At 39.7% G+C, this 12,444-nt stretch overlaps 1 protein-coding gene and 2 non-coding genes across 5 annotated transcripts in view; all 3 read right to left on the reverse strand.

Moving 5' to 3' along the window:
• The window catches only part of ARL13B (ARF like GTPase 13B), a 79,450-nt gene extending 70,212 nt beyond the window's left edge, over positions 1-9,238 (reverse strand). For all 3 annotated transcript variants that reach the window (XM_070455035.1, XM_020889383.2, XM_020889381.2), the window contains exon 1: positions 8,878-9,238. In XM_070455035.1, the coding sequence (XP_070311136.1) occupies positions 8,878-8,936 (59 nt within the window). In that variant the 5' untranslated portion in view covers positions 8,937-9,238. The remainder of the gene's footprint in view (positions 1-8,877) is intronic.
• LOC139031165 (small nucleolar RNA U2-30) lies at positions 8,303-8,374 on the reverse strand. The gene has a single exon (XR_011483569.1). It is a non-coding gene; the product is annotated as a small nucleolar RNA U2-30 (small nucleolar RNA).
• LOC139031166 (small nucleolar RNA U2-19) lies at positions 8,506-8,585 on the reverse strand. The gene has a single exon (XR_011483570.1). It is a non-coding gene; the product is annotated as a small nucleolar RNA U2-19 (small nucleolar RNA).
• Positions 9,239-12,444: the final 3,206 nt, after the last annotated feature.

Below are 12,444 nucleotides of genomic sequence, written 5' to 3' on the forward strand. Positions count from 1 at the left end.
GTCCAGAAATTTACTGAGAACCATGGAAGTGGCCACAAGACTGGAAAAGGTCAGTTTTCATTCCAATCTCAAAGAAAGGCAATGCCAAAGAATATTCAAATTACCATACAACTGCACTCATTTCACATGCTAGCAAGATTATGCTCAAAATCCTTCAAGCAGCAGTACATGAATTGAGAATTCCCAGATATACAAGCTGATTTTAGAAAAGGCAGAGGAACCAGAGATCAAATTGCCAACATTCACCGAATCACAGAAAGAGCAAAGGGAATTCCAAAAAAAATCTACCGCTTCATTGACTACGCTAAAGCCTTTGACTGTGTGATTAACAGCGAACTATGGAAAATTCTTAAAGAGATGGGAATACCAGACCACCTTACCTGCCTCCTGAGAAACCTGTATGCAGGCCAAGAAGCAACAGGTAGTACTGGATATGGGACAATGGACTGCTTCAATACTGGGACAGGGGTATATCAAGGCTGTATATTGTCACTCTGCCTATTTAACTTCTATGCAGAGTGCATCATGCGAAATGCCAGGCTGGATGAAGCACAAACTGGAATCAAGATTGCAAGGAGAAATATCATAAATTCAGACATTCACACCACTTTAATGGCAAAAAAGCTAAGAGGAACTAAACAGCCTTTCGATTAAGGTGAAAGAGGAGAGTGAAAAAGCTGGCTTCAAACTCAACATCAGAAGACGAAGATGGTGGCATCCAATCCCACCACTTCATGCCAAACAGATGGGGGAAAAGTGGAAACAGTGACAGATTTTATTTTCTTGGGCTCCAAAATCACTGCAGATGATGACTGAAGCCATGAAATTAAAAGACGCTTACTCCTTGGAAGAAAAGCTATGACAAACCTAGAAAGAGTATTAAAAAGCAGAGACATTACTTTGCCAACAAAGGTCCGTCTAGTCAAAACTTCAGTTTTTCCAGTAGTTATGTATGGATGTGAGAGAAAGAAGGGTACTTCTGAACTATGGTGTTGGAGAAGATTCTTGAGAGTCCCGTGGACTACAAGGAGATCAAATCAGTCAGTCCTAAAGGAAATCAACCTGAATATTCATTGGAAGGACTGATGCTGAAGCTGAAGCTCTAATATTTTGGCTGTTGACTCACTGGAAAAGACCTTGATGCTGGGAAAGATTGAGGGCAAGAGGAGAAGGGGGAGACAGGATAAGAAGGTCGGATGGCATCACTGACTCAATGCACATGAGTCTGAGCAAGCTCAAGGAGAAGGTGAAGGACGGGGAAGCCTGGCATGCTATAGTTCACTGGGGTCACAGAGTCAGACACAACCTGGTGACTGAGTAACGACAGCAGTGGCTTGTGTTCCAGATAAAGGCTGCTCCCTCTACACAAAATAAATTTCAAGAGAGATTCAAACATTAAAAATTAAAACATAAAGTACTAGGAAGAAAGTACAAGTGAATATAATCTTGGAGGGATGATGAATTTTCTATGTATTACACTGAAAGAATGATACAATGAATGAATGAATTTAAAAAGTTTAATTTTTATACTTCAAAAACCACCAAAAAATTTAAAAACATAACAAAAGAAAAATATCTGTGACGTGTATTAGAGAGAAAGGGTTACTAGTATAAACACTTAAAATCTCCCATAGAAACAGCAATATGAAAATGAACCTCTCCCAATAGTAAAAAAAGCAAAGGGAATCTCCAGGAAATTCTCAAAAGAAGTACAAATATCCAAGGGGAAACAATCTTATCTGTAATCAAGAAAACAGAAACTAACATATCCACCTTAACCTAGAAAAATGAAGAAGTGACAGCTCCTATTTTTTTTTTTAAGGAAAATAGCACTCTTACACCCTGCTGGTAGGAATAGAAACTGGTTTAAAAAAAAAAACAAGAAGCCTGTCTGAAGAGTAATTTGGCAATATATATAATAAAACTTAAACTTTTTCTAGATCATTTGATCTAGAATCCCAATCAAAAAACATTTATATAAGGATGCTCAGCAAGGCATTTCTGAAATAGTAAAACATTTTAAACATTCTAAATGTTTAATAACTGCAATGATTAGACACACCTTGGTGAATTAATACAACACATTACTCTGCTATTATTAACAAAAAGATGTCAAACAAAAAATATGCAACAATACAAAATGATGTTAACTATGCATTAAGGCAAGATAAATAAATAAAAAGCTATGAAATAGCACTCCACTATCTCACTACTGTTTAAAAATATTTACACGTATATAAGACATTCTACACCAAAATGCAAAAAGTGGTAATCTCTGGCAGATGAGATTGTGAGTTAACTTAAATTTGCCCCATTCTGCTTAACTGTGGCTTGAAGGTTCTACAATAAACTACAATAAAGTAATAAATATATTACTTTAAAAAACAATAAACACACATTACTTTTAAATGTTTTTAAATAACAACATCTCTCCTGGAGACATCCTAGATTACTAGGGAAGTTGAATAAACATTACAATACATGGATAAGTAGAGACCAATACATGGGGTTACTTAGCAAACACAATGCAAGGTAAAGAATCTAGCTGGAACGCAAAGAAACTTTCCTGAAGGAAAGACTCTCCCAAATGAGATTTAAGCATGATGAGGAATAGTCAAAAAAATAAAAAAGAAGATGAAGAAGGGCATTCAGGCAGGAATGTAGGAACTAAAAAATTTAAATACTCCAAATCTGGAATGACAGGAAGAAAAAAGAATGGCTTATGATGAGTTCATATAGCCAGGCTCAGGTCAAGTCACAAGTATCCTCTAAGTAATAAGTTTGGATGTGATCCTGAAGGCAATTAGGAAAGACTCAAGGTTTAAAAACAGCAGCATACTAAAAAGACTATTGACAGTGAGGAGGATAAATCTGAGGGGAATAGTGGAAAGTCCGTCAAAGAGATCTGGGAGAGAAATAATGGAAGCCTTATTTAAAATGGAGCAATGGTATGGAAAGGCTGAAAGAGCGCAAAACATACAAGTGGTATTCAGTAAGAAAAAAACCAAAGGACTTGATGATTTGAGATAACAAAGCACAAAGAGGTGTCCAGGATTACTCTCGGCTTCTGAGCTGGGTAAGAGGAAGGCAGAAGCAATTCACCATGAAAGAAGACCTAAGTTCAGTTTTGGATGTGCTGCTATTGAAGAGTCTATGGTAATTGGATACGTAAGTCTTCAAGTGGTGGTTAAGTCTTTGGGTTGGAAATAAGGACTTGAGAATCAATGGTGATGTGGTAGCTGACGTCCTATCTTATGAGACTGACCACAAAGAGAGAATATGTAGAAGACGAAAAGAGAGTCGAAGACAGATCCTGGAGGAAACTCAGGAGTCAGGTGAAGAAAGACTAAAGACTGGCAAAAAGAGACAGAAAAGGAAATAGGTTAAATAGAAAGGCTAAGAAAAAAATTAAGAAAAATATATCAGAGAATTCCCAACCAGAGAGTGATCTTAAGTGTTATTTGATGTCAAAAGATTGAAAAGTATCCACTGGATTTAATAACCAGACAGCATCTAGTGTAGCAAGAAAAACTGAAGGGTCTGGGTAATGCAGGAAGCTCAGGAATGCATGAGAGGGGAGGAAGCTGAGAAAGTACCAGTCATACGGGGTCAGTTGTTAAGTCTGAAGTAAAGGGAAGGAGGAAGGACAGTGGCTGCAGGCACAGGATTGTTTAGAATGGCAGACACAGAACCACCACCTCCTAAAGATGTCCATATTCTTATTCCCCAAGCCTGTGACTGTGCTAACGTACCTGGTAAAAGGAACTTTGTAGTTGTGATTAAGCCAAGGATCTCAGATGAGGAGCCTTTCTTGGAATATCCAGGTAGGCCCGATGTAATTACAAGGCTTCTTACTTATAAAAAGGAAGAGGAGATCACAGAAGACAGAAGATGTTATGATGTTGACTTTGAAAATGACGGAAGGGCATCACAAGCCAAGAATGTAGGCAGCCTCTTTCTCGGCTGGAAAAGGCAAAGAAAAATATTCTCCCCTAGAGCCTCCAGAAGGTAAACAAGCAACCCTGCGGATCCATTTTAGAGCTTTGATCTCAGAACTGCAGAATAATTAGCTAAGTCACTAAGTTAATAGCAATTTTTACAGCAACATTAGGAAACATTTCATTTGCTTTATTCTTTAGGTAAGAGAGGTTTACATATGTTTATATACTAAGGAAAGAACAGAAGCAAAGCTCTGGAGACAAAAGAGAAACATTTTGTATTTTTGATGATCAAACTGGACAATAAATTTTGGGATAAAAATTTAGGTTTAATCTTACATCCAAGAAGTTCCTTCTGTGATCTCTGGCTGAACGCTGAATGGCTGAGGTTCACCAGGAAATGGGAAGAAAAGGAATAAACAGAACTAATTTGTTCCTAGAACTAGCCTTGGACAAGGAGCCCTTCTACTAACAGAAAGGGAGGAAGGGAAGGGTATTTATGCTGACAAGTGCAAAATGAATTGAGGAAGTGGTAGTTCAGTCGATCAGTCATGTGCAGCTTTTGCAACCTCATGGACTGTAGCCCACAGACTCCCCTGTCCATGGGATTTCCCAGGCAAGAGTACTGGAATGGGTTGTCATTTCCTCCTCCAGAATTAAGGAAAGTAACCTACTAATCAGCACTTGTCTCCTAAGATTGGAGTTATTATTTACTGAGTAACTACTATGTGCAAAGCATCAAGTACTTGCATAAATTTTCTTTCTCAAAAAGTTGCAAGACAAAAATTATGCACACTTGACTAGGGGGAAAGTGCCAAAACTCCTAGGATTCAGATGAAAACCTGTATGACTCAAAACACTACTTTGAGAAATCTGGTAGACACTACCATAACCCGGTGATTAAGTAGCAGTACCAGTAATTAAGTGCCAGTAATAAGATGTATCAAAATCAGGTACCCCTTGATATGATGTACTGAAAAGGACATTTCACCTCCATGGTATTCCTTTACCCAATTATGCAGCAGCACTTTTATCAAATCACAAGAAAACAATGTGAGGGATATTTTACAAAACAACTGACAAGTACTCTTCAAAGTCTCAAGGTAATGAAAGACAAGAAAAAACGAGGAACTATTACAGACTGAGAGAGAACCAAAACGCAACAAAACAATGTGGAATCCTTGACTAGATCCTGGACCGGAAAAAAAAAGAAAAAAAGCATTAGGTGTTAAAACAAGTGAACTCAGAATAAAACCTATAATTTAGTTAACAGCACTGTACCAATGTTAACCTCTTAGCTCTGATCACTGTATCATGAACTCAAAAAGTTAAAAAAAAAAAAACCCTCTGATTCTACAGGAGAAAGTCACTTATCTATGAGTCTAGCTTTCAGTCTATTCAAGGTTAACTTTATGGAGCAGCAGAGCCTACGTTTAGGTTCTCTCTGGTGGTTAACAATAGTACATATGGTATTCCTGAATTCCCTGGCATTCTGGTCTGACTCCTGTCCTAGACTGGTGCTTGAACACTTGACCTCTGACTCCTGCCGTGGTCCTATCCACACATTCTGATTATGCAATATAATCCCTGATTCCAAACTCCAGAATAATATGCTTGTTTGGAGAGTATCTAAGTAAGGACAAATAGGTAAATACAAAGGATGCAGTGTAAAGTCAGCAAAGTAACCTCAGAAGAGTGTATTAATGATCATCTTCTCTCTTACACACATTCACTCCTCACATTTGCAAACACATCTTCATAAAATATAAACATGAAGGGGAATCTCAATAAGGAGCTGCTGCTGCTAAGTCACTTCAGTCGTGTCCAGTGCTGTGTGACCCCGAAGACTGCAGCCCACCAGGCTCCGCTGTCCCTGGGATTCTCCAGGCAAGAGTACTGGAGTGTGTTGCCATTGCCTTCTCCTCAATAAAGAGCTGCTGCTAAGTCACTTCAGTCGTGTCCAACTCTGAACCCCATAGACAACAGCCCACCAGGCTCCCCCGTCCCTGGGATTCTTCAGGCAAGAATACTGGAGTGGGTTGCCATTTCCTTCTCCAATGCATGAAAGTGAAAAATGAAAGTGAAGTCGCTCAGTCGTGTCCAACTCTTAGCGCCCCCATGGACTGCAGCCTACCAGGCTCCTCCGTCCATGGGATTCTCCAGGCAAGAGTACTTGAGTCAGGTGCCATTGCCTTCTCCGAAGGAGTAGTATAGCCTAAAACATAAAAACTACAGAGCAATATATCATAAAGCCACAAAATTGGATATATTTTTAATCAGTTTGCTCATTTCCCATTTGTTCTGGCAAATGGACTACCTGCTAGTATTGTTTACCTATGGATTTGCAAAGGAGTAATCAAACTACATACAATACTTTACAAATATTTACTCAGCCATTATTATGAACCAGGCATCAACACGGTACTTAAAAGATGGTATAACTCATTTATTTTTAAGTTCTCTGACAGTTAGCTCTATCAAACTTTGAGAGATTTTATTCCTTCATATTAGGCCATGATCTAGATTAATGAGGTCCAATAAAAAATACAGTGCAAGCCATATATACAAGGCTACATTTTCTAGTAACTGCATTTTAAAAAATGAAAATAAAACATGAAACATCATGTAATCAAACTGGAAAAAAAAAAAGACTGATATTTACCTTTTTCCTTCCTGTGTAATAAATCTTCAAAATCTACTTTGTACTATACACTTTGCACGCATGTGTGCTCCGTGGTGTCTAACTCTTTTGCAACCCCATCAACTACAGCTCCCGGGCTCCTCTGTCCACGGGATTTCCCAGGCAAGAGTACTAGAGTGGGAGGTTATTTCCTTCTTAAGGGATCTCCCCCACCCAAAGATTGAACAGGTGTCTCCTGCATGGGCAGGCAGATTCTTTACCACTGAGCCACTGATTCTTTACCACTGTTGGGAAGCCCTATAGCATCTCAATTCCAACTAGCCACATTTCAAATGCTCAACAGTCATATGCAGCTATCACCACCCTATTGGACAGCACAGATCTTGATACTACTATTTATTAAAGAAAATAAACTGAGTTATAGGGTTAAATTTCAATTGGCTTTATTAATCAAATCCAATCCAATTTTCTTTTCTACTCAGCAATCAATACAGTCTCTGTTCTCTGAACTCTGTACTTTCTTTAATCATCCCAAAGATTATTACATTACAACTCCTGAGAGAAGCAAACACAAAGAATAATGAATTAAATTGAAAATTTCTTTGGAGTGAAAGGTTTTTGAGTGTTTTTAGTTAAAAGGACACATGCTGCTACTGTGGTCTCCTTAGAAAAATAAAATATATTTTTTAAAAACCAGACACAGAGAAAAACAAGGGACCACCTATTATGAATGATCCTCCAGGCTTAGTAGAGGCTGCAATCAGACCAGGCTATGTCGAAAAGAAATTAAATCAGTCTACACACCCAACACATCTTTGATTCTTTAAAGTTGATCATATCACTTAAAAGATTCACATCCATTTAAGACTCAATAATGGAAGAATTCAAAAGTTTCATTTAAAGCAAATTTCCAAATACAGACATGTATTTTTCCTTATACGGATACCTTTTCATTCTTTAAAGAATAGTTCATCCTTATGGCAAATACTTATTTGAAATGTTAATGATTTAAAAAAACACAAAACTTTTGCTATAAATTACCCTTGGCTTAATTCTAAAGTAGAATTATTTTAAAAACAACATTATTTGTAAAGACAAACTTAAGGTTTCTTTATAGGATGAGTAGCTCAATTTTATTTATTTTTATTTTTAATTTTTTTTTTTCCGAGTAGCTCAATTTTAAAACCATAAGTTTCACTGACGTTTTCCTAGCACAGTGCCTGGCACGTGATATTTTCTCAATAAATGAATGAATACCAAGTAGCGGGCTCTAAATATTAATATATTTAACATTTAAAACGAAATGTTAAAAAGTGGACTTTTTCAACTGAAGGGCTTAACTAGATCTCATGTAAAAACTGAAGCTACACTACAGTTAAGAACACCTTCCCTCAGTTATTATCATTTAATTCAACACTCCTAGAGCACAGATATTATCACTCTCTTTTAATACGAGGAGGGTAGAGCCAAAAGTGGGAAGTCATATAATTAAGTAGTGGAGAAAGATATCAAGTCCAAGTCCTCAAGCAAAACAGTGTGTGTAGTGGGAAGGTGTTTGTGGATGTTATGAAAAACATCTCATAATGCTCTATTTTTTTAAAAAAAATCCCATTACAAAAGTTTCAGAGGAAAAATACACAACGGATAGTCTCCAATTCCACACACACACACACACACACAAAACCCATAACTTTTTTTTTTTCTAATTTTTTTTTTCTAATTTTGAGCTCAGATCAAGTGTAGAAACCTTCATAGTTATATAAAGTTCTGCAGTAAAAACTTTTCATCATTGCTCAGAACTGATCAGCCTTTCATACATGTACACCCACAACCAACTCTCACTTACCCACCAATAAGCCCCTTGATTGTCCAGTCACCTTTACACACACACACACACACACACCCCTTATTTTAAATTATTTTGCTTCTCAGAACTACAGAGATCATGCATCAGGTACACTGGGTGGTCTTCTGATGCTCAGATTTGGCTACTTTCATCACTGATCCACTTCAGTAAGAGCAGATCTCAGAGAAAACCCATAACTTTTTAAGAAATTCGGACCCATTTTAATTGTAACAACAATAAGTATTACGGATTAGAACTTAGCTGCAACTAAACAGAAAGGCTACGTCCTCCTATCGCTCCCTGAGGAGATAAATCAAACTGGGGACGAAAGCATCCCTAGCGGCCTGTGAGAGACTAGAGCTGGAGGCCGAGAGGAGAGGCGGCGCCCCTTACTTGGGGCGCAGCTGGCCCCCTCCCCCAGGAAGGCACCTGGCCAACTGGCTCCAGCCTACCTGACGGGCTCCCGCCACCGCTTGAACCAGTTGCAGCAATTGGCCATCAGACTGAACATCCCAGGCCGCTCCTCCCGCCGCCTCCCATCCGAGCCCGGAGCGGAGATGGGCCGCTAGTTCTCCCGGGCCGAGTCCTCGGGGACGCCGCCGCCGCTCCGAGGAGGCCCAGAAGAGAATGGGCCTGGAGGAGAGGCCGGGAGACGGGTGAGGGCGGTCACTCTCAGAACCAAGCCCAACAACCGCGCCTGCAGGCGAGCGGAAAACCTCGCTCCTCGCCCACGCAGTGGGGACTAAAGGCGCAGCTCCACACACCCCAGCAGGGTTATCCAGCCGCCAGAGAAAACCCCCGCGTCAACGTGCTGACGTTTCCCCAGGCGCGGAAGGCCCGCCCCAAGCACCGCCCTTACACTTCTCCAATCACCGTTGGACCGCCCGTCGCGAGGCGCTCTCAGTGGCTGAAGAGGCCCGTCTCCCCGCCCCCGCCGGGGGCCGAGAAGGGGGCGTGACTTGAAGAGGGGGAGGGGGAGGGGTAGGCCGTTCTCGTAGCTAGGCAACGGAAGCGTCCAGAGATGAGTTGAGGGATTTCCAACAGTTCTTAGGCTAAGAGGGATCTGTACACTTATCCAGACTGTGTGATCGTGCTGTCCCTGGTCTGTCTCCAATCCCAACTGAGATCCCGAGACCTCAGGTCTTGCGCGTGCTTTGTTTTCTTAAAGCAAGGAGTGGATCCTGTGGGATGCCAGCGGACACTGGCTGCTCAACTACAGAAAAAATACACTGAGACAATCAAGTTAAGAATGAGGGGGAAACTCGTTCGCTAACCATCCAATAGTTTAGATGAGAGTGACGTTTTAGTCTGTTGTTGTTCAGTCGTTCAGTCGTGTCCGACTCTTTGCGACCCCGTGGATTGCAACAAGCCAGGCTTCCCTGTCCTTCACCATCTCCCGAAGTTTGCTCAAACTCATGTACATTTTTGCTCAACTCAATTGCCATTGAGTTGGTCTTTTCCAATGAGTCGGCTCTTCGCATCAGGTGGCCAAAGTCTTGGAACTTCAACTTTAGCATCAGTCCTTCCAATGAATATTCAGGGTTGATTTCCTTTAGGAATTGTTTATTGTTACATAGAATGTGAAATGGAATTGTATCATATATATTGTGTAGAAGTTATGCTTACGAAATAATAACGTTCATTTTAGAAAGTATGAAAAAGGAAAAAGATTAAGAAAATAAGATCTCATACTCACCATTTAAAGGTAACCAGTATTAAATTTTGATGTATGTAATTTCAGGATTCTTAGAGACAGATTGCTAGCTATTTAGTTTCTGCAAGATGGAGATCATGTCGTTGTTGTTGTTCAGTTGCTTAGTCATGTCTGACTCTTTTCGACCCATGGATTACAGGACTCCTGACTTCCCTGGTCTTCACTATCTTCCGGAGTTTGTTCAAACTCATGTCCATTGATTCGGTGATGCCATCCAAACATCTCATCATCTGTCGTCCCCTTCTCCTCCTGCCTTCAATCTTTCCCAGCATCAAGGTCTTTTCCAACAAGTCAGCTGTTCACATCAGGTGCCAAAGTATTGGAGCATCAGCTTCAGCATCAGTCATGCCAGTGAATATTCAGGGTTGATTCCCTTTAGGATTGATTGGTTTAAACTCCTGGCAGTTCAAGGGATTCTCAAGAGTCTTCTACAGCACCACAGTTCAAAAGCATCAATTCTTTGGGTCTCAGCTTTCTTTATGGTCCAAATCTCACATCCATACATCACTACTGGAAAAACCACAGCTTTGACTAGACAGACCTTTCTCTGCAAAGTGACGTCTCTGCTTTTTAATATGCTCTCTAGGTTTGTCATTGCTTTTCTTCCAAGGAGCAAGCATCTTTTAATTTCATGGCTGTGGTCACTGTCTGCAGTGATTTGGGAGTCCCCCAAAATAAGGTCTGTCAATGTTTCCATTGTTTCCCCATCTATTTGCCATGAAGTGATGGGACTAGGTGCCATGATCTTAGTTTTTTGGGTGTTGAGTTTTAAACCAGCTCTTTCACTCTCCTCTTTCACCTTCATCAACAGGCTACTACTATTTTGTAACATGTTGCATTTTATTTAAAGAAATATGTAATTTCTGCTTTTCTATTATATTCCTTGGAAATAAGTAAATGGCAGGTACATTTCTACAGAAAGAAATGAATGCATTATATGTAGGGATCCATGTGTCCATTCAGTCTCCAGTTACATATACTTATTTTCAAATTCTAGTAAAAGAGAGAGAGGGCCCTAGGAAGCCCAGTGTATCCCAAGAGAAAAATAATGGTTTGGGATTAAGGTAGCTCTAGTTTTAAAATTAACTTCTGTCTTTTACTCATTGATGAAACTCTAATCCCAACTCATAGCTTACTGGCTCTGAACTCAAATAACCTCATCTGTAAAATGGGAATCACAATACCCACTTTGCAGGGCTGCTAAGACGATGAAATGAGAAAAATATAGCTCAGGTGCAATTTCTAGCAAATAATAGCAGATTTCTGAAGTTGGTGATACCTGTCCCATAAATATTTACGATATATCTCCTCCTACCTCTGTCTCCAAACTGTTAGGGATCTTGTTCTCTGTTCGCATTGTCCTATCGTAACAACTTCAGTTTTCTTTCCAATTTCGCCACAGTGTATAACCTCTACTGGCTTTCCTAACTCAGCCAGCCATTCCTCATCAGTGCTCGGCTGCCTCTCCCCAGAGTGCCCTTCCAGATACTATAATACCTCTGTAACTACAATTAATAGTTAGCACTTCTAAAATTCTTTCCTTCCTTGGTTTCCACAATTATATACTATTTTGGTTATCTTCTGATCTCACTGATTATTCCTCTATCAGCTTCCTATTTATAGTCCTTAAAACCTGACTTTGTTCCTCTACTTTTTCTTAAAGAATATGTTCTCTTGGAGAATCTAATAACTACCACTTTTCTGTACCTAAAGAGCTATACTATACTTACTGTCCTTGAGCATTTCTGGAACTATATTTAACCCCTGCTCTACTTCATGTCAGGCTAATTCTGGTAGTGGTACATTACCAAACATTTCTGATACCAATATACTGTTGGTCAGTTAGTTAACTAGCTGACTGTTAGTTAACTAGCTGACAGTTAACTAGCTGACTGTTAGTTAATGCTGACTGGTCTGATGGACATGTGCTGCTATTTCCAGTTCTCTTTTACTTTTACAAGCACATGAGATAAATACTCCCACCATCTTGCAGACATAAGACTTCCTTTGTTCAGTGAAATATGAGTGTGGTGGCTGAATTGCTTTTTGGTGAAGGCATTTAAGAGCTGGTCCACAATTCTTCATGTTCTATCTTCTTGTGCAATAATAACTATGGAAGCCTACTTTACCTCTGAAGTATTGCAACATTAAAAATAGCATGGAATGATGAGGCAACACATGGAAGACAACTGCCTAGAAAGTCCTGTAGTAGACTGCCTATAACCAAGAAATAAACACTTATTTTAAGCCACTGTAATTTTGTGGCTGTTTTGCCACAGTACAAACCTATTTGTTCTGAGTGAAA

Source organism: Odocoileus virginianus, chromosome 25, assembly GCF_023699985.2.
Source record: "Odocoileus virginianus isolate 20LAN1187 ecotype Illinois chromosome 25, Ovbor_1.2, whole genome shotgun sequence".
NCBI classification, from domain to species: domain Eukaryota; kingdom Metazoa; phylum Chordata; class Mammalia; order Artiodactyla; family Cervidae; genus Odocoileus; species Odocoileus virginianus.